The sequence below is a fragment of the Tenrec ecaudatus genome, chromosome 6 (assembly GCF_050624435.1).
Source record: "Tenrec ecaudatus isolate mTenEca1 chromosome 6, mTenEca1.hap1, whole genome shotgun sequence".
In the NCBI taxonomy this organism is placed as follows: Eukaryota; Metazoa; Chordata; class Mammalia; order Afrosoricida; family Tenrecidae; genus Tenrec; species Tenrec ecaudatus.
In genome coordinates this window covers 80541266-80566843 of record NC_134535.1, presented here as the reverse complement: position 1 = coordinate 80566843, position 25578 = coordinate 80541266, and the positions used below count along the sequence as shown (strand labels likewise).

Sequence of the window (25578 nt, the reverse complement as noted above, 5' to 3'; positions counted from 1 at the left end):
AGACAAGGCTTTCTACTCCTTAAAAGAGTTACAGGCTCAGAAACCCACAGGGGCGGTTCTACCCTGTCCTGTGGGGTCACTATGAGTCAACAGCAGAATTGACTCGACAGCAGAGAGTTCTTTGAGAATGAGGAGGATATTCACTCTTGCCCCTTCTCATGAGCACTGCCTGAGTGTTCTAACATAGAAATTAGGTAAGAAAAGAAAAGGTATCCAGATTGGAAAGGAAGAAGATGACATGGCTATGGATAATACAGAAGAACTGAAAGGAACTCACGATAAAAAGACTAAGCTAATAAATAAACTCCACACGTTTGCATGGTATAAGGTCAACATACAATTACCAACTGTCCAAGTATTTCTACCAGGTAGCAAGAGACAGTCCGAAGATGAAATTAAAGCAAAGCCATTTACAAGATCCAGAGGAATAAAACTTTAAGGAGTACATTCAGGAAAAGAAGTACAGCACACGTCCTCTGAACCTGAAAACCATAGTTGAAGGAGGTGAAAGAAACCAGACCTAACTGCAAACACAGCCATGTCTGTGCCTCTACAGACTGAAACCCCCTCAAAGTCCGGCTGACTTTTTATTCACTGAAAGTGACAAACCAATCCTCAAATTCATATGGAAATTCAAAGCACTCAGATGACTCAAAATAGTCTTGGAAAAGAACATTGGAAGACTCATATTTCTCATGTCAAACCTGACTGCAAAGCCTTATCAGGACAGACTGTTTAATAGAAGAGGCTTTTCAACACATGGTGCTGGGAGAACTGGAAGCAAACCATGTCTAACTCAACAGGGAGCGTAGATACATCTTTAAAACTATAAAGGCCTTCGAAGGAAACATGAAGAAGTATCTTCGTGACCTCACCTCAGGCCATGGTTTCTTAGGTGTGACACCAAAAGCTCAGCAACCAAAGGGAACCACAGATCAACCGGCCTTCATCAAAATCAAAACGTGCTGGTGCCCAGCAAATACCACAAAGAGAGCAAAGCAAAACTCAACGGGTGGCCGGGGGTATTTGAAATGTGTAGCAACTTGTTTGAAGTCCCCTCACGGCACCGTCACAGGAGCCCTGGTGGTGCAGCGGTTTCGAGGCGGCTGCCAGCTGCGTGGTCGGCAGTTGGAAACCACCAGCAGCTCTGTGGGGGAAAGACTGGGCGCTCTACGCCCGTCAACAGCTTTCGCCTTGGAAACCCCCGGGGGTGGCTAGGAGTCCACGTTGGCTCCATGGCACGGATTTGGTTTTGTTTGTATGTAGCCATACGGGGCCCTGGTAGCACGGTGGCTGAGGCACTGGACTGCTGATGGTAAGGTCTGCTGTTAGAAACCACCTGCTGGGGGGGGGGGATCATCACCGTGAATGAGGGGAGTGCATGATGGGACCCAAAGCCCATCTGTAGACAGCTGGACATCCCTTGCAGAGGGGGAGTGGGGAGGAGATGAGTCACTCAGGGTTCAGTGTAGCAACAATGAAACTCAAAACCTTCCTCTAGTTCCTGAACGCTTCCTCCCCCCCAATTATCATGATCCCAATTCTACCTTGCGGACCTGGTTAAACCAGAGGATGCACAGTGGTACAGTAGGGATCTGGAAACAGGACAGACGAACCCCTCAGGACCAGTGGTGGAAGTGGCGACACCGGGAGGGAAGGGGGTGTAGAAAGGGAGAACCGATCTCTAGGGGATCTATGTGTAGCCTCCTCTCTGGGGGATGGGCAACAGGAAAGCGGGTGAGGGGAGACGCCTGGCAGTGTAAGATAAGATAAAATAATAATTTACAAACTATTAAGGGTTCATGAGGGATGGGGGAGCGTGGAGGGAGGGGAAGGGATAAAAGGAAAATGAGCTGATTCCAGGAACCGAAGTGGAAGGTGAATTTTGAGAATGACGAGGGCAACAAATGTATGAGTGCTTTACTCAACTGATGCATATATGTATGGATTGTGATAAGCGTTGTATGAGCCCCAATAAAATGATTTTTTTAATATTAAAAAGAAAGAAACCACCCGCTGCTCCTAGAGAGAAAGACGAGGCTTTCTACTCCCATGGTTATATAGTAGGGGTGGGGCTAGGCAGAGTGAGGGGACCTGGGGAGCAAACAATGAATGTGGGAGGAGGGGGAGCATTAGAACCGGCTGTGATCAAGCAAATACAACTCTTTTGAAAAGTGGTTTAACTATGGACGTGTGTGATACATGAAGACCGTATCAAGAAAACGATTAATAAAAAAAAAAGGAAGAAAGAAACCAGACTTGACCAATGGTTACCGTAATTTGGAAAAGGAGATTAAGAATGGTTGTACAAGCCCCAAATAAAACGATTAAAAAAAAAAAAGAATGGTTGCACAGCACGAAGAGGGTGATGGGTGGTACTGAGTTATATATGAAGAAATCGCTGAACTGCAGAACATGCTGTTGTACTGACACGATTAAAAAATAATTCCATGAATAACAATGAGCCCAAGGAAGAAATGTTCTAGAATCGATTGTGCTGATGATTCTACAACTCTTCTTGGTGTGATTGAGTTATTGAATAGTATGATGTGCATGAAGTGCCAATAAAACGTGTTTTTTTTTTTAAAAAGAAACTGAAAAGAAAGAGGCCAGGGTTTGGTGTGGAGGAAAAAGGACTTTCCAATGAGACCATAAAAGATGTCATTAAAAATTAAAATAATCATAATGACAGACTCAGAAAACCACCAGGGCAGTTCTGCCCTGTCCTATAGGGTCTCGATGAGCTGGGATTGACTTGATGACAGTGAGGTTGGCTTTTGGGGTCTACAAAGCTATCGCCAGAATTATAATATACAACTATAATCTATAAAGAACTTCTGCAACATAATAAAGACAGCTAAATAATAGCCCAATTTTAAAAGAGGGTTCGAATGGATTTTCATCAAGATATACGAATGGCTAATATTACTTGAAAAGGATGTTCCGCCTCATCAGTGATCAGGAACGTGCAACTCAAAACCACAATGAAGCAGCATTTCACAAACCTTATGGAGCAGCAGAACACTGTTGGACAGAGAGCCACAGGATCACCAGCCCCAGGCTGGAAGGCACTCAAAACACCACTGGGGAAGAGCCGCCCCCTCCAAGTGGAGTTGACCTCGATCGTGTGGGTGCAGTGAGCTCACTGGACCTTCATGTGCTGATGTGGAGTGACTCAAAATGATAAGAAACAGCTGCAAATATCCACTCGCAATGAAAACATGGAATGTACAAAGTATGAATCTAGGAGAACTGGAAGTCATCAAAAATAAAACGCAACACTTGAAAGATCGGTATCGTAGGCATTAGTGATCTGGGACGAACTGTTATTGGAAGTTGGACAAACGTAAAGGAATGGTGTCACATTCACTGCAGTGAAAGAGCATTTCAGGCTCCATGCTAATATCTAGTGCTATCTATCCGTGACAGGATCACAGCTATACGTCCACAAGGAAGACCAGTTAACACAAGCGCTATTCAAGTTACAAACCACGCACACGTGCCAACAGTGACAAAGGTGAAGACTGCTACCAACTTCTGCAGTCTGAACTTGATCACGCACGCAGCCAAAACGCACTGATCCTTACTGGTGATTGGATGTGGAAGCAAGGAGGGACTCGCAGCTGGGAATCATGGCCTTGGCGACAGACATCACATTGGAGAGGACATGCTAGAATTTTGCAAACCAATGACTTAATCCTTGCAAATATTGTTTTTCTCTGCCACATAAACAGGTTTACATGGGGACCTCGCCAAATGGAACACACGGGAATACAACTGGCTCGGTCCGTGAGCAGAGATGATAGAGAAGCTTAAAATCCATTCACCAACTTGTGATCTACAGGTGACGGACACAGCCTTGCTGGCTGAAAGAGGGCTTGAAGCACTTGCTGATCAAGATCAAAGACCGTATTCTTCAGATGCATTGTACCTCAACATTAGGAAACACACCCCTCGGAAATACACCAATCGGCAATATCACGAGTGGGGACAAGACTGAAGCTGTCAAATATTTTGTTTTCCCTGGACCGCGAAGCAATGGCCACAAAGCAGCAGTGCAGAAATCAAACACTATATCGCACTGGGCAAATGTGCTGCAAAGGAGCTCGCGAGAGTGCTCAAGAGCACAAGAGCACAGATGTCACTAAGGTGTGTCCTGGCCCCACGCCTCCGTCTTTTCCGTCACCGCTCCCGTCCGCCGCTGCAGTCTCAGAAACCTGCAGTAGGTCGACCGCGATGAGTCAGCACTGACTCACTGGCAGGGAGTTCGGTTTTTGGTTTTCTGTTTAGAGGAGCTGGACAGTGAGCCAGGAAGATGGGGGAATGATGGAAGCATTCCAGTTATGGGGCTGGTGAAGAATATGGGTTGTGGCACGGACTGCCAAAAGGATAGACCAGGCTTTCTGGGAAGTACAACCAGAATACTCCTAGAAGTGAGGCTGGCAAGGCTTTGTAATAGGGGCTGTGGACGAGTCCTGGTGAAGGACAGCACGTTTGGCAGAGGACCAGTGAAAAAGAAGACTCTCCCGGGGAGGACCGAGCAGGGGCTCAAAGCTGGCAGTGACGGATGGCGAGAGGGACACAGGACTGGGTGGTGTCTGTTGTGGGGCTGCTATGAGCTGCTGTGCATCGAGATGAGTCCGCCCAGATGAGGACTGGAATTCTAACCTCCAAGGACACCTGTGGCTGTGTGTCATTGGGGAAGATGACTTTCTGTTGTGCTGGTGAGGTGGGACCAGTGTAAGGTGTCATCTAAATCTAAATCTAAAATTTCGGCGGAATGGAAAGCAGGTTCGACCCAGAAGCAAGCACTGTGGAGGACAGGTAGGTGTCATGTGGCAGTAGGGAGGTGCACCAGGAGTCAAGGTGCTCCAGGGCTGCAGATGCTGAGAACTAAGGAAGCCGTTTGTCAGGCCTTTCTTCCCTAGCGGTACAAAAGTGCAGAGTACAGCCATGAGGTTCCCACGGGGTAGTTCTGCTGCCACCATGCAGGGACGCTGGGAGCTGGGGCTACCTCAACAGTGGGGACCAAGAACAGCAACATTCAGTGTCTCCAATGCTACCTGTATCCACCTGCTCTCAGGAGGTCCACTCCTAGGGATGGATGTATAAGTCATCACCACAAGAGGGTCTAATTCTATGCACATCAGGAGCTACTGGATGGGTTCGAACTGCCACCTTTAGGGTAGAAGCCAAGTTCAAACTGTTTGTGCCTCCGGGCTCTCTAGGGAATGGTATTAAAACGCAACGAGAATGGTAACCATCAAGTTGATGCTAATTCGTGGTGACCCCATGTGTTATAGAAGTGGGTTCGAACTGCCAACCTTTTGACCAGTAGATGAGCGCAAACCATTTACGCCTACTGCCCTCAGAGATAAGCAGGAGTCTTTTACATCCCTTCAGAGTGGAGTGAGCGCTAATGTCCCCTCGTTTCCCACTGCTCAAAGTTACATTCTTTACCACTGGCTCACCAACTCCCTGTGCGTGAAGACCTTCCACAGCGTGTTTCGGGCTCCAAGGCCTGCTAGTGTGCTGCCTGGGGCTCCAGTAGGAACTGGATCTGCCTCTCAGACGCTGATCCTCCCTACGAACCTGAGTCCCGGAGATCAGCCAGAGCCCGCACCCTTCAGATTCCCCAGGAAGCACGCCCACGGGGGAGCACAAGAGGGAGGGGAAGGGTGCTGTGAAGGATTAAAACATGTCCCCCTGAGATATGTGGTGTAAATCCTAATCCCTACCCCTGTGGCTACAATCCCCAGTGGGAAGCAGTTTTCCTGAGGTTGATGAAGTCTCCTCTCGGTCACGTGAATTTCCAGTCTTGGAAACCTTACGGAGCAGCTCTGCTCTGCCCTGCAGGGTCTCTCTGGGTTGGAATTGACTGGATGGCAGTGGACTTGGTCTTCTGAGCTGCGGTCAATCTCTTCTGCGATCAGAACGAGCAGATTAAGCAGGCAAGCCCAAACAGAAGGGAACATACTGGGCACATGCTTGCCAAAGACGTTCGCCTAGCACGGAGAGAGAGCACCTTCCCCTAGAGTGGGCGCCCTGAATTCAGGCTTCTAGTCCCCTGAAGTGTGTGTGTGTGTGTGTGTGTGTGTGTGTGTGAGAGAGAGAGAGAGAGAGAGAGAGAGAGAGAGAGAGAGAGAGAGAGAGAGAGAGAGAGAGAAAGGGGAACCTGTTCACTAAAGCCACTCACATGTGAGGTCCCCGTTGTGGCAGCACTGGAGAGCTTGGGCAGGCACCCTGAGGAGGGAGGTCTCCAACCAGACTCTGAGAAGGGAATGGAGGGGTCCAGCGCTGCCTGGTGCCCCTTGCTCACTCACCTCTGCCTCGGCCAGGCTGATCTGCCTCTCCAGATCCTCAGGGATCATTTTTCCTCTGGAAAAGAAAACTGGCTGGCTAGAGAAGTCATTGGTTCTCAGGGCAGGAAGGGGCCCGGTTCACTAGGGGAAGGTGGGGTTAGCCATGCAGAGACCCCAGGGTTGGCTCTCTCTCAAAAGGAGCAGGGCGGGCAGGGGCACTGAGGGGAGGAGCGGCCATTCTGCAGGAAAGGGGGAGGGCGATAAGTCTACCAGGGTGCATAGCCCAGGGAGGGCATGTGGGAAGCAGGGCAGAGTCACGTGGACAGAGGACTTTCACCTGTCGTCTGCCTTGACCACTCGAACGCTTTCGGTGCCAAGTCCCAGAAAAGCAGCTCCCTTCTTGATGGAGTAGTGGCACTGCCAAAGAAGGCAGAGGGGCGTGAGGAGCCCGCAGACCAGGGTGAGGAGAGAGGATGAAGGCTATGGCAGGGCTTCTCAGATGCTAATGCGCACACTGGCCCTGGTCTCTGCTACTGCGCAGGCACAGGGGCAGCGGTCTGGGGCGGGCCCTAGAGGCTGCAATTCTAACCAGCTCACGGTGATGCCAACACAACTGGCCACCGCACACACTGTGAGGGGCAAGGGCATGGGCTGTGCTCCCTGCATTTGTTCTTCATGCCCCACGCCCAAACAGGGGGCCACGTGACCAGGAGATGATGTTGACTCCTTCCGATTTAGGAGGCCTAACTGCCCAGGGGCGGGGAGGGGGGGCAGACTGGGATGGGTGGGGGCAGTCAGGCAGAGGCCTTAAGGGCTCTCTAAGGTAGCTGGCTAGAGGGTGGGATGAGGCCCCTCGGTCCAGCCGTGTGTCTTCCTACCTCCTTCGAAGTGAAGAGGGCCAGGGGCGGCAGTGCCCGCAGGCCCTTCTGCTTGCACTCTGGGTAGCGCTGGTAGCGGGCCAAGTTCATGGCGTACATGTTGGAGATGGAGCCTCCTGTGATAACAAGAGGTGGTAGTGGGACAGGGTCAGTGGCTCGAAGCTGGCCTGGCCCCTCCACCCAGAAGAGGGTGACTGGCTCTCGGGCTCTCATGCCAGGCTGCTGCAGAGGCAGCGGGCCCTAGGGCTCTGATGCCAGGCCCACTGGGCAAACACAAAGATAAAAGGACTGGACAGTTTCCTCCCAGGGCTGGCCATGACCCAGCTGGAGGAATGACCCTGTCCTGGCAGCTGTTAAGAAGAGAAGGCAGGGGAGGAAGATCCCATACAAAGGCCCCGGAAAGGGTCTCCTGTTTGGCACGTACCAGGGCAGAAGACCCCATCTCCGGAGTTCCAGCCCACCAGGGCCCGCAGCTTTTCCAGCACCCCTTCTTCCATGAGGACGAACACAGGGGCGATTTCATACGTGTACCTGCCAGAAGAAGGGGCACTGAGTAAGGAACAGCAGCCTGTGGAGACGGGCTGCAGGTCAGTCTCTGAAACCAGAGAGGGGCCCGAGAAAGGGGCAGTAAGAACAAGTTGGGGGGAGGGGTCCAGCAGGAGAGGAACAAGCCCATGACAAAGCAGTGGGGATGCCAAGATGGGAAACCTTTCAGTCATATGCGAGGCAGGACCATAAAGTGAATGGTGACCGGGGAGGAGTCCACTCCTCAGGACATCGACAGCCGGGGGGGGGGGGGGGGGATGCACAAAGACAGCACTTGCCCCAAAGCCAAGGTGAAGAGGCAGGAAGACCAGGTGCACGTGAACAGAGCTCATGAAGGAAAGGGGGAGGCTGTCGACGTGGTGGGGACGGCAGCCTGTGTCACAGAACAATCTGTGCAGATGCTGCAGAGTGGGGGCCAATTTGCTTAGTCAACGCTCACCATAAAATATATACATTTACAAAGAACGAGAGGGAAGAAGACACTCAGCACTGCACTGAACTAAGCAGGTGGACGCTAGTGGCCACCGGCCACCAGGAGGCTGAGGAAGCTTGGAGAGCTGGGGTCTTAAGGACAGACTGCTAACACGTTGGGATTCCCAGGAAGCAGCACAGGAGAAAGAGAAGGAAACAGCTCTCCTTCCAGACCCAAGTCCCCTGTGTGTGGGGGTGGAGGGGTTGGGGGTGCGGGGGTGGCTGGCTCACTGGCTAGTGTTGAGGGCCTCCGTGATAATCCGCCCAGCCAGAGAGTGGGGGTCCAAGCCTGAAAAGAGCTGGTTGAAGAACCGGGGGTGGCCTGGAGAAGCAGGGTAGGGCAGAGCACTCAGAGGGGGGCCAGGCACAAAGCCCCCAGGTCCCTCCCACCAGGTGCGGGACCCACAGGTCTTCACGCTGTAGCGGATCACCGTCCGGCACCGCTCCAGGATCTGCTCCCGAGACTCCCCCTGGCTCCGCAGCTCCAGATCCAGCAGCTGCCTTAGCTCCTCCGGCTCCTTCCACTCGCAGACCTCGGAGGGGAGGATGGAGACTCCAGACTGTCTGCACCAGCCACACTGAAAATCTCAACCTAGTGATGCTTCCGAAGCAGCAGCTTGGGACGGAGAGCGAGTGTGCACACAGAGAGCGGGACCGGGGTCTGAGTCCCGAAGGCACACAGGGAGGGCTTCAGAAAGTCCATGGCAAACACGATCATGGGATTTTCTGGTGAACTCCTCCCTCCCACCCCTAGCCCCTTAAAAAAAACAAACCTTTTTATTGGGAGCTAATTCAGATACCATATCATTGCACAGTATGATCACACCAAGCAGTCGTGTACAACTGCTATGCAGTCCGTGTCAGCATTCTCTGTCCTCCTGAATTCCTTGAGATCAGCTCCCCTTGATCCCCGCCCTGGCCCCTCGGAGGGAGGGACAGAGTAGGCCAGTGAGGACACTGGAGAAAGGCTCTCTCACAGGAAGGCAGGGCCGAGCCAGGTTTTGAAATGGACAAGTAAAGGTTTAAGAGAAGGACGAAGAGGAGGAGGGAGAGGGAGCAAGTCCCCACCTTCTCGGAAGCACTGGTCCCTTTCCGGATGGCTTCATCCATGATGATCCCAAACACGTCCCAGAGCAGGGCTTCCATGGCCACAGAGTCCCCATCACGGGAGGAGAGTGGTTTGGAGTCGGCCATCAGGCTAAAACCTGTGAGCAGGATGGGTGTTAGCCCTCCTCAGCCTGTACCCCCCACCGGGACTTAGCCAGCATGAACCTCACCCTTCAAGCGGCCCCAGGACCCAAGTCAAGCCAGGCAAGTCAGTCAGTCCCAACCTTGCCAGCATTGAGGGCAATGAGAGCGGGGAGGGAAAAGCCAGGAGAGATGGGCAGGGAAGGAGAGGGTGGGGAGCGCTAAGTGGAAGGATGGTCCTGGACGCTGCCCACTGAACGCCGAGACAGGAGCTTACCTCTCAGCTGAGCTCTCTGTTCGGGTGAGCTGGAGACAGAGTCCCGGGTGGGGTGTTCACAGGAGCAGGACTACAAGAGCAGAGAATGGGGTATAGGCAGCAGTCACATGGACGTGACATCACCTCTCCTGATCTTTGCCCTAAATGGAACTCAGACAGATTGAGGACTAACAGGTTGAGTCCCCTGAATAATCATTAGCTGATCTGAAGCCTCCATGTCAGGGAACTGACATAAAGGTGAAAACACGTTACATTATGTTATATTAACCTCAGGGTCAAAGGGCACAGAGAGCAAACAGGAGAGAGGCTTCCCGCTGTGAAGCAAAGGGCCCAGAGTGGAGGCAGGGGGATGTGTGGCCTGGAGGGAGCCAGGGCAGTGGGGAACAGGCCCTGAGGACTAAGGGAATGGGGGGCTGGAAAGCAGCCAGCAGCAACAGTGAAATGATCAGGCAGGCCTCAGAGACCAATCTCTTTCTACATCCCAAGCCCCGGGGTTTGATTTCCCCCCAGAACCGACCTGACTTCTGAGGCCCTGCAGCATCAGAACAGGAAGGGACCCAGAGCATCTGGCGGGAGGAAGCACAGCCCTGTGCCTGGAAATGCAAAGTGCAAAGAGAGAGGGCTGCTGTCGAGTGACAGGACACCAGGCAGGGGTCTGAGGAAGCTCCTCTGTCGCACTGGAAAGACACAGATGCCCTGGGGAGCAGTCTTGGGCCAGGACGCCACTGGACGCCGAATCTGAGTACTTTTAAGACTCAGGAGAGAAAGTTACTGATGGAAGCTATAGGCGGGGACGATCCGCAGTTAAGATGAGAGCCTAATCTTGATCGTGAGTAGGGGGATGAGATGGGCGGAAGGAAGAGGAAGAGGGAGGGGCACTGGGGGCCAGGAGCTTATGCCAACGATGACTCCCGGTCAGTGATAGATAGCACCAGGCTGGCCGTAGTGGGCAGTCTGTACAAGGGCGCACTGGCAGGCTGAACAGAGTGAGCTGGACACGATTATGGGGAGCCCTGAAGGCTAGCCCAGCCGAACAGGGAGCCATACTCACTGCCTGCAGCAGCGTCGCTTCCAACGCCTAGTGACCCTGTCAGACAGAGCAGAACTGCCCCTGCTGAGTTTTCAAGACGGAAAATCTTTGTGGGAGTAGAGAGCCCCTTCTTTCTCCCCGTCAGGCCCAGGGATCTGAGTTTTAGCCTGCGGGAAACGGGAAGTCGCCGGGAGACTCCGTGGCAAGGACCCAGAAGGCCAGCAGGGAGAGTCAGCAGCAGAATTAATGGGCTACTGGGGCAAAGCGGGCAAGAAGTGACACACACTGGACTGAGGGTGGTGTTGGCAGGAGAGGGCACACACAGGAGTCTGCCCGCCTGAGCATTCACTGGGTTCCACTAAAGGCAGGACAAAAGGAGCCAAAGATGACCCTAGGCCCGGGGCTTCAGGTCTAGGGTCAGGAGAAGGGACAGAGGCACCAGGAGAAACGGGAAGCACAGAAGGGGAAGTCGGATGGAAACTGAAAGTTATTGCTTGGAAGCAGAGGCCTCCCGGGACGATGAGATGCCAGCACGCAGCTTTGAGAGGTGGAGCTGAAAGCTTGTGATGAGCTCCCCTCTCCCAGGGACCGATGGCCAGGGAGAGGAAGCACCCACCGGGAGGGGGGGTGACTAAGGACCCTCAGGGAAAGGCAAGAGGATCGGGAAAAGCTGATACAAGAGGGAGGAGCTGCCGCCACGTGGGCGGCTTTGCTGTGAGCCACTGTCCACAGCCAGTGGGCCCACAATGGGTGGAAACGCCACTGCGCGGTCCTGCCATTAAAGGAGCCAAGGACACCCCCTGACTGAAAGGTCCAGGGGAGGAGATGAGCCAGTCAGGGTGCAGGGTAGCAACGATGAAACATACAACTTTCCTCCACTTCTTAAATGCTTCCTCCACACCCACTATCATGATCCCAACTCTATCCTACAAATCTGGCTAGACCAGAGAATGCACACTGGTACAGATAGGAACTGGAAACACAGGGAATCCAGGACAGATGATCCCTTCAGGACCAGTGGTGAGAGTGGCGATACCAGGAGGGTGGAGGGAAGGTGGGTAGAAAGAGAGAACTGATCACAATGATCTACATATAACCTCCTCCCTGGGGGGTGGATAACAGTAAAGTGGATGAAGGGAGATGTCAGACAGTGTAAGACATGACAAAATAATAATAATTTATAAATTATCAAGGGTTCATGAGGGAGGAGGAGGGAGGTGGAAGGGGGAAAATGAGCTGATACCAAGGGCTTAAGTAGAAAGCAAATGTTTTGAGAATGATGATGGCAACAAATGTACAAATGTGCTTGACACAATGGATGGATGGATGGATGGACTGTGATAAGAATTGTACAAGCCCCCAATAAAATGATTTTTTAAAAAGATTTTTAAAACATTTTTACTTCTAAAATACTTATAATTAACCAATTGGAAAATTTGCCTATATTCAAATCTCTGTGCTGCGAAAATAAATTGAGTAATAAATGGAAGGAAAAAAGAGGAGCCAAGGGATTAGGGGAGAGAAACGGGAGAACTGGGCCAGATGTGGTGTAGGAAGCATCGATTCTTTGTCAGAGCTGACGGGTGCTACAGATCCGTAGCGTATCAGCACTTACTAACGATCACCCCGTACTTAATACCATGGCTCTGATCTCCCTGAAGGAGGCCTGGTGGCACACTGGGCAGTTACGCTCTCTGCTGCCCACCAAAAGGTGGGTCTGGAACACACCAGCCACTCCTGGGGAGACGAGCCCTGGGGTCCGTTCTCCTGTAGAGCCAAGAAAACCCTGGGGGGCAGCTCTGGTCCAGCACATGGGGCCGGCTGTGAGCCGGAACTGACGGAACGCAACAATGATCCTTCCATCACTTAGAGTGCAGGTTCTCCACCTTCCTCAAGCTGCCGCGACCCTTTCACAGCTCCTCATGTGGCGGTGACCCCCAGCCTTAACATTATTTCCATTGCTACTTCATCACTGTCATTTTGCTACTGTTATGAATCATCATGTAAATTTCTGATAGGCAGGATGTATTTTCATGGTTACAAATTGAACATCATTAGAGCATAATGATTCATCACAAAACAGTAGGTAATTATATATTGTGAAATATTTATTTCTAATGACAAATTGATGAAATTTTGTCCTGAAGCATGGTGTAGCACGGGTAACAGTCTTACATAACCGCAGTAAACGACATTGCTACATTTTGGGACAGTCTGAGTAAAAAGCCAACATCAGTGAGGTTGAGATCGCTTCTTTCTCACCAGATCAGCACATCTGCATGTGGGCGGACCTGCCTGGAGATGGACAGAGGAGTGGGGTCTCAGTTCTGCCATCGGAAATAGATGTTTTCCAATGGTCTTAGGCGACCCTTGTGAAAGGGTCGTTCGACCCCAAAGGGGTCGCGTCCCACAGGTTGAGAACCGCTGGCTTAGAGGAAGCCTATTATCAGTGTTGAAAGATGAGGAGACTGAGATTTCAGAGCCTCTTTACAAGTCACACAGGGTCACACAGCCAGTCTGGCCTTGCTCGGACACCCTGCTCCTAACCATCACGCCCCACTGCCTCGCGCTCGCTCTCCCAGGCGCTGGGTTTGCTGTGGCGGGGAGACCACTTGGCCAGGAGGGAGGCGGCCTCTGGGCCTTAGTGTCTGTAAAACAGGCGCCCACAGAAAGTTTCAAGGTGACGAGGGTATCAAGTGCTCTAGCATGGAGCTCAGGTCACTGGATTTGTCAAGCCGACCAGGGACCCCTGACACGGGAGCGTGGAAAACAGACTGCAGGAAGTGATGAAGGAAATGACCGGTGATGAGAGGCACACCTTGCTGGAGGGAGCCCACCTGACACCGCCCCTTCAGTCACGTCTGAGGAAGGGGCTAGGCGACAGAGGGGGCCCGAGTGCCTGCAGGTGCCCCTGCCGTGGGAGGAACTACGCATGTCACTGTCCTCATACTCCATGCAAAAACCTAAGCCTGTTCTGGGTGCTTAAAAGAGGGAAGGGTTCCTTCCCTCAGAACTGCATCCTTTTAAAAAATAAGAGGACAGAATGAGACGGCAGAGGAACAGGGACAGAGTCAGGAAGAGAACTGTACCTCCGGCTGAGAGATGCTGGCAGGACCGAGGCGGGCTACGGAAAGTGGTGCAGGTCGTTCCTGGCATCCTGAGTGCATCTTCCCCTCTAAGCATCCGCATTGCCTTCACCCACGCAAGCTAGGTGCCATGGCCCGCCACCCAACCTCTTCCCAGTATCTCCAACTCCCTGCCCGCTGTCCTTCCACCAAACCCGCCCGGCAAGACCTCAGTTCAAGACTGGCTCCGCCCTCCCTCAATCCAGAAGAATACAGCAGATGAGAAAAGGGGAAGGGGGGGAGAAATAGCACTAGTTTTAGAATACAGGAAGAAGAGGAGAGGCGGTAGCTGGTTTGTTAGCAAATGGAAGCAAGCTCGCACCAGTCTGTCTACAGAAGGTTCTGCCAACGGGAGGTCAGGCAGGAGGAACTGAAGGCATCAGCTATGTTGGACGGCAAGCGGGATAGCCACAGGTGAAAACCAGGAGCTAGCTAAGAATCGGGGTCAGTCACCTCCCTGCAGCAGCAGCATCCAGAGCATGAACGATTCTTTCTAGAAGGGTCATCTGCACAAGGCTGGCCCCATGAGGTAGGGGTTAAAGATGCCCCAAATGTCCAACTTTCCCAAAGTCGTGTACCATGCCATCAACTACTCCTCATCCCCTCGGTACGCTCCCTCCTGTCTTCCTGAATCCACTACAAACACTCACAGACCTCACAAGGGAACCGTTAACCTGATGATGCGATGCGATGCGATGCGGTGCGAAGGCTGGCAAGTCCCGGACGCGTGGGTCAGGTGTCAGTCTGGAGAACGCTCCTCGCTCATGTGATTGCAGACTTGACAAACCCAAATCTGGAGGTCAGACCACAGGCTGCTTGTTGATTCACAAGGCGGAGGAAGCTGGCAAATCAAGTCAGATGACAGGCTGCTGTTTCCAGCCCACGGAACTGAAAGCCAGATGAAGACAGGCCGGTCTAGGGTCTGGAACACCAGGGAGACCCGCAGCAAAGCGCTCCTCAAGATTGGGCGCAGACCACGCACCCAAGGAGACTAAGGGTGGTGGCTTGAGTCACACCGTCTAGAAAGCGGCAACTCAAGACACAGCCTACCCTAATCCTGCCCGCTTAACATCATGGACAACTCCCTTCAAAATGGACCATTCCACAGGCCTGACACTCTCCCACAGGGAGTTCATTCTGACTCAGAGCAGGAGAGTGCAGAGCCGCCCCCGGGGGTTCCGAGGCTGTACTTCTGTGGCAGAAGCCCTGCTAGCACAGTGGTCTCCAGCTGTTCAAATCCACCAGTCACTCCAGGAAAAATATGCGTTTTCTACTCCAGTAGTTAGTCTCAGAAACAATGGGAGCTGTTCCACCCTGTCCTACAGGGGCTCTATGAGTCAGCTTCAGAGTTTGAGGGCTGAGAGTTTTTGAGATATCTTTTTGTTTTCCCAAAAAAAAGCCATTTGGTTGGGAGCTAATATAGATATCATATCATTCCATAATTCAATCACATCAAGCTGTGTTGTACAATTGCTACCACAGTCAGTGTCAAAACAATCTCTTCTTTCTTGAACAACCTAACATCAGCTCCCCTTTACCTCCCTCCCTTCTCCCTCCCCCACTGTACCCCCCAGAGAGGCGCCCTTATTCTACTTGCTGTCTCTATAGATTCATCAGTCTTGAAGCTCATACACCAGAAAACAGAAAAACATGTAACCAAAATTCAAGAGGGCGACTCCCCATGATGAACTACGTCTGAGATAAACCCTAATAAGAAAAAAACACAGAAAATATTGAAAGCCAGATCAGGCCCCAAGGTACATCAGAGGGCAGGGGTGGGGATGGGGGATCGGCTGACAAGGTTTTAACTGTTCAAGTCAGGTTTGTCATTTTGATCTCCTATAGTCGTCTCTCCAATGCACTCGGTTATGTAACCAGTCTCTTCCCATCCCTCCATTCTGGGTAGAGGGAAATCACCAGAGGCCCATTTCCTGTGTAGATTTCACAACTGAGTCTTGGGCTTCCACTGGCAGCCTTCTGCAAACCAGAATCTCACAACTTAGGCCCTGACACTATTCCCTCCTTTGGCCTTGGATGATAGGATTTATAATCCTTCGGTCACTAATGTTAGTGTGCTTCTTCCATGTGGGCTTGATTGACACCTCGCTTAGATGGCTGCTTGCTTGAAGACAAGCTTTTAAGACCCAGACACCGCTCTATCTGATAACTGAGCACCATCTTTTTCTTCACCACACTTTGCTAGAGAAGTCGTATCTTCCATGCTCCCTTCCTGCAGGCCATGATGTAAGAACGGATCGTTCTTAAAATGGAGCGAGGATTTAGTGCAAGCCCCAAACCCATTCCTGGATCTGTTTTTTATCTGCCGTTGGCTCCTTTTAGAGAGATTCTTGATAATTTATGGTAGAGATTCTTATCAATCATCTACCTGGAACATGAAGATCTTCTGTTAATATTGCCATTGGTTATGCCCCTGGTACTAATTTTGTAACAGTGCGCAGAGAGGGATGCTGGATCAAGGTAGGCTAACTTCACGTCCCCAGTCGCTGGATCACTCACTTGGACAGAATGAATCCGTTCATGACTGGGCGGTGTTTACACAAACAACGGGAGTTGGTTGTCAGGGAAAATTTACAATAATATTCACTGAAAATGTCAGTCACAGGCTTGCCAGGATAATATGTATCTTAATAGAGCACCCAGGTCACTGCTGTGGTAAGTCAAGGATCACCCACCTACCGACAGTCCTCTTCTGCTTCGAAGACCATGAGTTTTCAGCCCTAAGTCCCCAGGTGACAAGTGTGTGTGAGGCAGTCAGTTAACTTTGTGGAGTTCCCCATCGGCTCTCTCTGGGCAGCCTTTGGAGCGTGTGGTGCACCTTGGAGATCCAGCATCCAATGCCCTACTGTTCCAGGGCACTTGGCCTGGGTCCCCAGGGTGTACCCAGAAACTCAGGCCACGGTGGCTTATTTGGTGCATGTGACCAGGGATACTCCCCCTTAGGGTCCTTAAAAGTATTTTGAGTCATCTCCCCCGCCCACTTGGAGGTCAGTCCTCCCAGCCTTTCCGACCAACAGTCATGTACTGTGTTCTCACCGCCGTGTCTGCTCTCTTTCCCCAGAAACATTAACAAAATGCATCATCTTTTCCCCTTGGAGCACGTGGTGGGTTCAAACCACCAATCTTTTGGTTTGTAGTCCAATGCTCAACCCACTGTGCCACCAAGGATCCACGAAGAGAGCCATGGAAACCCTGCGGGACAGTGTTCGGGCTCAGCAGGGTCACTATGAGTTGGAAGAAACTCCAGAGCCATGAGTTTGGACAGTGGCCTTGAGAGGCCCAAATGGTTTGCAACCGACTATTAAACTAAAGGTTGGCCGTTCAAACCCTTGCAGCCACGCCGTGGAAGAGAGACCCAGCGACGTGCTTCTGTACAGATCACAGCCACGCACCTGGGTGGCCATCAGAGGTACCATAAGGAGACCTGGTGGCAAAGGGATTGGCAAAAGTCAACAACTGACGGCAGACAGTGGGCTAAATTCCACCCACAGGCAGGATTTTGTTTGGCTTGCTCACACAGTATGTTTTGATAATTTTAGAAATAATTGTCACCACAAAAAAAGTACTTCACATTAAAAAAAAAAAGACTTCCAGCCTCTTGTGAAAACAGTTAGGAGACCACACTTATGTCCCTTTATTATTGTTTGATTTGTATTGTGATTCATTACGGTGCTTCCGATGTGTTCAGTTTTGATTAAGTAACACATTTAGATGGTTCAAAATTAAAACAATAGGAAGTTGTGAATGTTGTGAAAACCTACTTCCCACTCTGCCCCAGATGCCCAATCCCCCCCCCTCCCAACACACACACACACACACACACACACACACACACACTCCCTTACTGGCAGGTAGCCATTGCGTGAGTGTCTTGGATGCCTTCCAGGGTTTCTCGTGTAACTGCTAACAAATGTGAGTGTGTGTTATTCTCTCCGTTCTTCACACACACAGAACAAATAATCACCATTCGGCACTCGACTTCTTTCAGTGAGCCACATTTGGGCGATCTTACCGTGCCATACCATGCAAGCACATGAAAAACTTCCTCCTGTTTTCAAATATAGCTGTTTTATTGCTGTAACACTATACTGTAAAAACATGGTTCCTAAAGTACACAGAATCGGTGGTTTTAGGACATTCACAAGCGTCACTGTGCTCCAGTTCCACATTTTCCTCATTCATTAGCATTCACTTCATTTCCCCCTGCCCTGCTCCCGATAAGGACTAATGGGCGGTCTCTAGGAACGCACCCATTCTCAACATTTCACATAATGACTCACACCATCGCTGCTCTTTTGGGACTTGTTCCTCCGCATTGTAAGATGTGTTACTGGTGCCGCGTTCTTTTTGTGTGTGTCAGGTTGATATTCCATCATGAGGATGTGCTACCTTTTTGTCATGTGCTCCTGATCTAGCTATTCCTTCGTTAGTGGACATTTGTCGTTTTTTCCTTTTTGCCTGTAATAAATCATGTGGGAACATCCGTCTATAAATTTTTGTGGGGGTATTTCTTGTCATTTCTCTTGGGCAAAAAGCTGGAGCGGAGTGGCTGGATCATATGGGAAGTCTCAGCGTTTAACTCTTGAAAAGAGCAAAACATTTGACTGTGAACTGGGTGAAGGTTGACTGAATAAATCAGTTTTCTGTTCAATAATTCATTCACGTTTGACTTCATGTCACGGACTGCGATTCCCACAATGTAACATCACTAATCTCACTTCCTCCCTGTGTTTCCATTACCCTTTCGTTCCCAACCTTCCTGAATTTTGTCTTTGGAAATGTTACTGTGTTAGGCTAGACAAACAAACCCAGTGACACTCATATATGTGTGAGAGAACTTTCTATCAAAGAGCAAGTCTGTATTGAGAAAACGTCCCAGTCCAATCCAGATCAAGTCCTTAAGTTCTATACTAGCCCACATGTCTGATACTAGTCCATAAATTCCTCTTCAGACTCACATAGCCACACACAATGTTGCTGAATGTAGGAACATGACAGGCCAGTGAGTGGAAAGTCCTGTGGATCCAGTGGTGGTGGACTTATCTCCAGGGCTCTGACTGCCATCAGTGTGGCTCCATGTGGCTTGTTAACAAGAATGTGAAGTAGAGAGAGAGAGTCCTGCCTCCAGGGAGGAAGAGAGAAAGTTCCCAGAATCCTCATGAGAAGTCCATGCCCACAAGGAAGGATCATCAGGCTGTGACCTGATTAACAGGCTAGACTCCACCCTTTCATTCTTTTATCAAATTGACATGAAACTGTGTAACTGTCACAATTACCCTATTCACACTGAATGGTTGGTTGTTTGGCTAAAAACTGAGTCATGGGGTGGGTTCAATTCTACCAGTGGGTACCCATAAAAAAAACAGGACTCCCCCCAAGCTATGTATTTAATTTTTTTAACAAAACAATCTTATCACCATTACACTTAATATATTTGTCAAATCTGTGATTCCATTCTTGGAAACATTTTTCAAACTCCTCTGTTTGGATGGCTGACAGCACCTCCCTCCTTTTTTTCTTCACCTCTTCTATGTCATCAAATCACTGTCCTTTCATGTCCCTCTGCATTCACGGAAACAAAAAGAAGTTGCACACAGCGAGGTCAGGTGAGTAAGGTGTGTGGGGATAGAGAGGCATGTTGGTTTCCTGTCCAAAACTGGAGCACTGAGGTGGCTACGTGAGCAGGTGCATTGTTGTGGTGGCAAAGTCAGTCCCGTCAGCAACAAATCAGACTTTTTTGGTCACATGCTGTTACGCAATCTTTTCAGAACCTCTAAATAAAAAGCTTGAACTCCAAATGCACAACAAGTGGGCATTTTCTTTCTTTCTTTTTTACTCATTTTCCTGGTGGCTCGTACAGCTCTTATCACAATCCATACATCCAACCATAGTGCCAAGCACATTTGTACATTTGTTGCCATCAACATTTTCAAAACACTTTCTATCTGAGCCCTTAATATCAGCTCATTTTTCCCTCTCTCCCTCATTAACCCTTGATAATTTATAAATTATTATATCTTCATATCTTACATTGACTGATGTGTCCCATCACCCACTTTTCTGTTGTCCATTCCCCAGGGAGGGAGTTATATGTAGATCATTGTGATCGTTTCCCCGTTCTCCCCCACCTTCCCCTTATCCTCCTGGTATCCTACTCTCATTATTGGTCCTGAGGGGTTTATTTGTCCTGGATTCCCTGTGTTTCCAGCTTTTATCTGTACCATGTACATGCTCTGGTCTAGCCAGATTTCTAGGGTAGAATTGGGATCATGATAGTGGTGGGGAGGAAGCATTAAAAAACAAGGAAGCTGTATGTTTCAACAGTGCTACACTGCACCCTGACTGGTTTGGGGTCTCTACTCCACACTCCCCCTCATTCACAATGATATGATTTTTTTGTTCCGGGCCTTTGGTGCCTGATACCTGATCCCATCAAGACACCTCATAATCACACAGGCTGGTGTGCTTCTTCCATGTTGACTTTGTTGCTTCTCAGCTAGATGGCTGCTTGTTCATCTTCAGGCCTTTAAGACCCCAGACACTCTACCTTTTGATATCCGGGCACCATCAGCTTTCTTCACATTTGCTTATGTACCCACTTTGTCCTCAGCAATGGTGTCAGGAAGGTGAGCATCATGAATGCCAGGTGATTAGAACAAAGTGTTCTTGCATTGAGGGAGTACTTGAGTGGAGGCCCAATGTCTATCTGCTACCTTAATACTAAACCTACAAATATATGCACATAGATCTATTTCCCCATCCTCATATATAAATATATTTATATATGTACATGCCTGTATTGAGACCTCTATAAATGCCCTTTGCCTCCTAGTTCTTTCATCTATTTCCTTTCACTTTCCTCTTGTCCCACTATCATGTACGGCCTTCATTCGGGGTTTCAGTAATTCCTCTCAGTTACATTGCCCTTGATCAAGCCCTCCCTACCAGGCATCCTACACCCTCTTCACCATCAATTTTAGATCACTTGTCATTCCCTTGTCCCTGGGGTTGTTAACACCCACTTCCTTTCCCCGCTTCCCCTCTCCCATGACCCCCGGAACCATCGGTCCTGCTGTTTTCTCCTCCAGATTGTTTATCACGTCTATCTTATCTAGATAGACATGCAGAGTCAATAATAAGCACAAAAACAAGGTAGAGCAAAAGAAAACCAAAAACCCAAACAACAGCAACAAAAAGAAAAGCCTATAAATAGTTCCAGGTCTATTTGATGACCTTTAGGAGTGTTTTCTGGTCGAGCGTGATGGGGTCCCAGGCCCTGGCCCCAAAGTCTATTTTTGGTATTCCCTGAGCACTCCATTCCTTTGTTCCCCTTGCTGTTCTGTTGCACACCCTCAGCGTTTTTCCCTGGTGTGGTGGGGTGAAATTGGGCACAGTTCCCACCCTGTGCTTCCAGTGTTGTCCCTCGGAGCGATATGGGTCAGTGAGGGACGTCTTGTCTTGTGGTGAGGCTGACCCTATGGTCCTCTCTGTGCACTGGCTGCTCTGAGTAGGAATATCGTCCGCGGGGCTTGGTGGGCCAGAATGTGTTCCGCTCTCTCTCTTTCCCTCCTCGTTTGCCCCTGTGTGCTCTGATCAGATGTGCCGCTCTCCCTGAGTTGTAACTTCAGTTCTGTCTTCTGTAGTGCCTTCTTCTGGGGGGTGGGGGTGGCAGCCACGTAGCTGGGATTGTGGCTGGCCCCTGAAGTCAACATTTTCGTCCATTCAGGAAGTTCACTGATGTCCAGAACGAGGTTTTGAGTTTTTTTTCCCCTCTTCTTCACTGTTTTTTTAAAAAATCATTCTAGTGGGGGCTCATACAACTCTTATCACAACCCATACATACATCAATTGTGTAAAGCACATTTGTACATTCGTTATCCTCCTCATTCTCAAAACATTTGCTCTCTGCTTAAGCCCCTGGAATCAGCTCCTCATTTCCCCCCCTCTCTCCCTGCTCCCCCTCCCTCATGAGCCCTTGACAATTTATAAATTATTATTTTGTCATATCTTACACTGTCCAGCATCTCCCTTTACCCACCTTTTTGTTGTCTATCCCCCAGGGAGGAGGTTATATGTAGATCCTTGTAATCTGTTCCCCCTTTCTACCCCACCCTCCCTCAGCCCTCCCAGTATCGCCACTCTCTTCACTGGTCCTGAAAGGATCATCCCCACCTGGATTTCCTGTGTTTCCAGTTCCTATCTGTACCAGTGTACATGCTCTGGTCTAGCCAGATTTGTAAGGTAGAATTGGGATCGTGATAGTGGGAGGGGAGAAAGCATTTAGGAACAAGAGGAAAGTTGTATGTTTCATTGTTGCTACCCTGCACCCTGACTGGCTCGTCAACTCCCCGAGACCCTTCTGTAAGGGGGTGTCCAGTTGCCCACAGATTGGAACCTTACCCCCCACTGGCTTCCCTAGTTTTCTTCCTATATCACCACCACTCCTTTCTGACCACTCCTTTTTCCTAGGAATTTCACTTCTGATCCTCCCTGAATACATTCCCTAAGAGTTGGATCCCTAAGCCTCTTCCATCTGCCTCTTCCGTCTTGCGCACTGCCAGGGCTCCATGTTAGTGACTTCCATCCCAGGGCTCTCTCCTGAGCCCCAGATCCATGAAGCCTCCCACGGGCGCTCACAGTCAGTGTATCCAAAACTGAGCTCATTGCCAGTCCTCTCAACCCTGTTCTCCCAGGGCTCCTTGGCTTGGCGAGTGGCTCCAGCTGCTTCTACCAGTTGCTCAAGCCACAGCTGAATGCCATCCTTGAACAACTCTCTCCCACCCCTCCCCAAACTGCACTTCTCTCCATCTCCAGTGCCATTTCACTGCCAAAGTCATGCCTTGGTTATTTACCCCAATACTGTAGTTTCAATGGCTCGCCTGTCTCCTAATCCTTGACTGATTCCCACCCCCACCCTCACCCCCTGCCCACTTTAATCTCCACAGGCTGGTATACCTTTTGCTTTCCTTTAAAAACATCAGTCCCACATTAAAATCCTGGTAAAGCTGCACCTCTGGGCTATGTTCTCATATTTCTTCCTTAAAAATACTTGTGTGGAAAAAAACCAAACTTGTGTGTTAGTCTGGGTAGACTAGAGAAACAAATCCATGGACACACATATGTATATAAGAAAGAGATTTATATACAGAGCAATTGAACATTGAGAAAACCTCCCAGCCCAGTCCAGGTCAAGTCCTAAGTCCGATATTAGTCTACATGTCCAATATCAATCTACAAAGTCCTCTTCAGACTCACGAAGCACACGCAATGAGGCTGAATGTAGAAGATCACAGGCCAGTGGGTAGAAAGTCTTTGGATCCAGTGGCACTGGAAACATCTCAGCACTGGCAGGGGTCTCTGCATCAGGGTGGGTCCATGTGTCTTGTCAGCTGCTATGTCTCCCATGGTGTGAGCAGAGCATCTCCCACCTCCCAGGAGGAAATACCAGATTTCCCAGAATTCTTAGGAGAAGGCCATGCCCACCCAGAAGCCTCATTGGCTATGATCCAACTGACAGACTAGACTCCACCCCTTCATTCAGAATCCTCTCAAATGGACAATTATATAATTACCACAACTTGTAAGAGTAAATGGTAGCTTAACAGTGAAGAAACGGTAGACAACGCCTTAGCCCAAGTGATGAACGGTAACATCACCAAACTTGGAAGAAAAAACACCACAGGCCTCCTGGTGTGAGGCACTGAGAAGCACTCCAAACTTATGGGGAACTTCTGCCAAAAACATGTAACCGAGATCTCATTGTGAGGAAACTGCTCTGTTTAAAGTGAGATTCCGTCTACAAAACAGCTAGCCTATATGGTTTTAAGATGTCATGATAATTAAAGAAAGGCCGAGGGAACTGTTCCAAACAGGAGACCAAGTGCAATGCTGCAGTGCAGCGAATTACTCAGTATGCCTCTTCTAGCCATAGTCCTTGCAACTCCCACCAAATGACACTGTCCCAGTGGGTCTAGCTGGGTGAGAGGTGAAGGAAGATACTGACTGGATTATATGACTGGCTGTGATAATTCACAGGGTTAATTGGTGATTGCCATCCTGCTGGGTATAATATGAACCATCTCAAAAGCAGAAAGGGAGGGTTTAACTACAAGCAAGAGAGAAGAGCCAGGAATGGAGAGCATCCTTTGGACCCTAAGATCCCTGTACATGGAAACCTCTGTGAACTAGGAGACAGCTTTGAGACCAAAAGAGCAACAGAAGTAGAACCAAGAGCCCCAGCAGGAGAAAGAGAGGTGGACACCCCAGCCCAGAGAGCAAGCAAAAGTTGACTGCCTTCAAGCTAGAGGCTAGCTTGTAGAGGAGGGTGTCTCCAGCCACTTAACTGGGGGAGCTGGGTTTGCTGACCCACAGCCCGAGGTTTATGGTGGAGTAGCATGCCCTTTGGGCATTTAGAGGCCACCCTAAAAGAGCTTTGGAACATTGACCAAGCTGGGGCGCGCTCAATGGGGACTGTGGCTGAAATGACAAAGGCCAGAGAGGGGCATTCCTACAAGCCTGGCTGGGAAGAGGCTGTCCTGAGTGAGACCAATGTAAAAGTTCCTAAATTTGATTTTAGTACTGGGGTTATGTAAGAGAATGTTCTTCTTAGAAAACGTGCCGAAGCGGGTTGGAAAGAGGCAAGTGATTACAAGGATCTACATGTGACCTCCTCCCTGGGGGATGGACAACAGAAAAGTGGGTGAAGGGAGACATCGGACAGGGCAAGATATGACAAAATAATAATTTATAAATTATCAAGGGTTCAGGAGGGAGGGTGAAGTGGGGAGGGAGGGGAAAAATGAGGACCTGATGCCAAGGGCTTAAGTGGAGAGCAAATGTTTTGAGACTGATGAAGGCAATCAATGTGCTTTACACAACTGATGGATGTATGGATTGTGATAAGAGTTGTATGAGCCCCTAATAAAATGTTAAAAAAAAAAAAAAAAGAAAGAAAGAAAAGGTGCCAAAACATTTAGCAGTCTAGGAACAGACTGCATGCAACTTTCTCTTAAAAGTTCAGGGAAAAAGGTAATATTTTGTGAAAGTAACAGCTTTATTGTGATATAATTCACACACCATAAAGTTCACCCTTTTTAAAGTACACAATTCAGTGGGTTTTAGTACATTCACAAAGTTGTGCATTGATCACCACTGTCTAATACCAGAATATTTTCATCAGCTTGAAAAAGAAACCCCATACCCATTAGCAAGCCACTCTCCATACTACCGCCCCCACCCAAGTCTGCATGTACTTAAAGAAAGGAAGAGACAAAACGACTGGAAAACCAAGGGAACTCACTGCCATCAAGTCAATTCTGTCTCATAGCAACCCTCTAGGGTAGAACAGACCTGGTTCCCTTGACCTTCCCAGGCGGCAAAGTTTTACACAGGAAAAGCTCACAGAGTTGCTGGTGGGTTTGAACTGCTGACCTCGTGATTCGCCCAATGCACAACCCACTACACAACTGAGGCTCCTTTAAGAAAGAGAACTGATTATATTTATATTTAAATTATTGTATTGTAATATAGGGGATATATATATGGAGAGCGCCAAAACCAAACCAGGCTCACTGGCATGGCATCAGTTCCAACCCAGGGAGCATTTGGGACAGAACAGGACTGCTCCTTTGGGCTCTCGGGCACAGAACAGTGCTTCCCCAGAGAGTGGAACTGCCCTGCAGAAGGCGCTGGAACCACCCTGGGAGGCTTGAGCCTGAGCTAGAGTACAAACTCTATTTTCAAT

The 25578-nt window shown here is 49.7% G+C and overlaps 1 protein-coding gene across 7 annotated transcripts in view; it reads right to left on the bottom strand.

Annotated features, from left to right (window-relative positions):
* CSAD (cysteine sulfinic acid decarboxylase) overlaps nt 1–25578 on the bottom strand; it is a 46749-nt gene that overhangs the window by 10418 nt on the left and 10753 nt on the right. Inside the window, exons 2-11 of one of the 7 annotated variants that reach the window (XM_075551627.1) lie at nt 14472–14705; nt 10180–10255; nt 9663–9732; nt 9266–9402; nt 8604–8730; nt 8429–8519; nt 7605–7711; nt 7181–7296; nt 6640–6719; nt 6324–6378 (exon numbers count right to left, since the gene is read on the bottom strand). In XM_075551627.1, coding sequence (XP_075407742.1) covers nt 6324–6378; nt 6640–6719; nt 7181–7296; nt 7605–7711; nt 8429–8519; nt 8604–8730; nt 9266–9402; nt 9663–9732; nt 10180–10203 — 807 coding nt within the window. In that variant the 5' untranslated portion in view covers nt 10204–10255; nt 14472–14705. Of the gene's footprint in view, nt 1–6323; nt 6379–6639; nt 6720–7180; nt 7297–7604; nt 7712–8428; nt 8520–8603; nt 8731–9265; nt 9405–9662; nt 9733–10179; nt 10256–14471; nt 14706–25578 lie in introns of those variants that run through there. The other 6 variants (XM_075551628.1, XM_075551631.1, XM_075551629.1 and 3 more) reach the window with 6 other exon arrangements.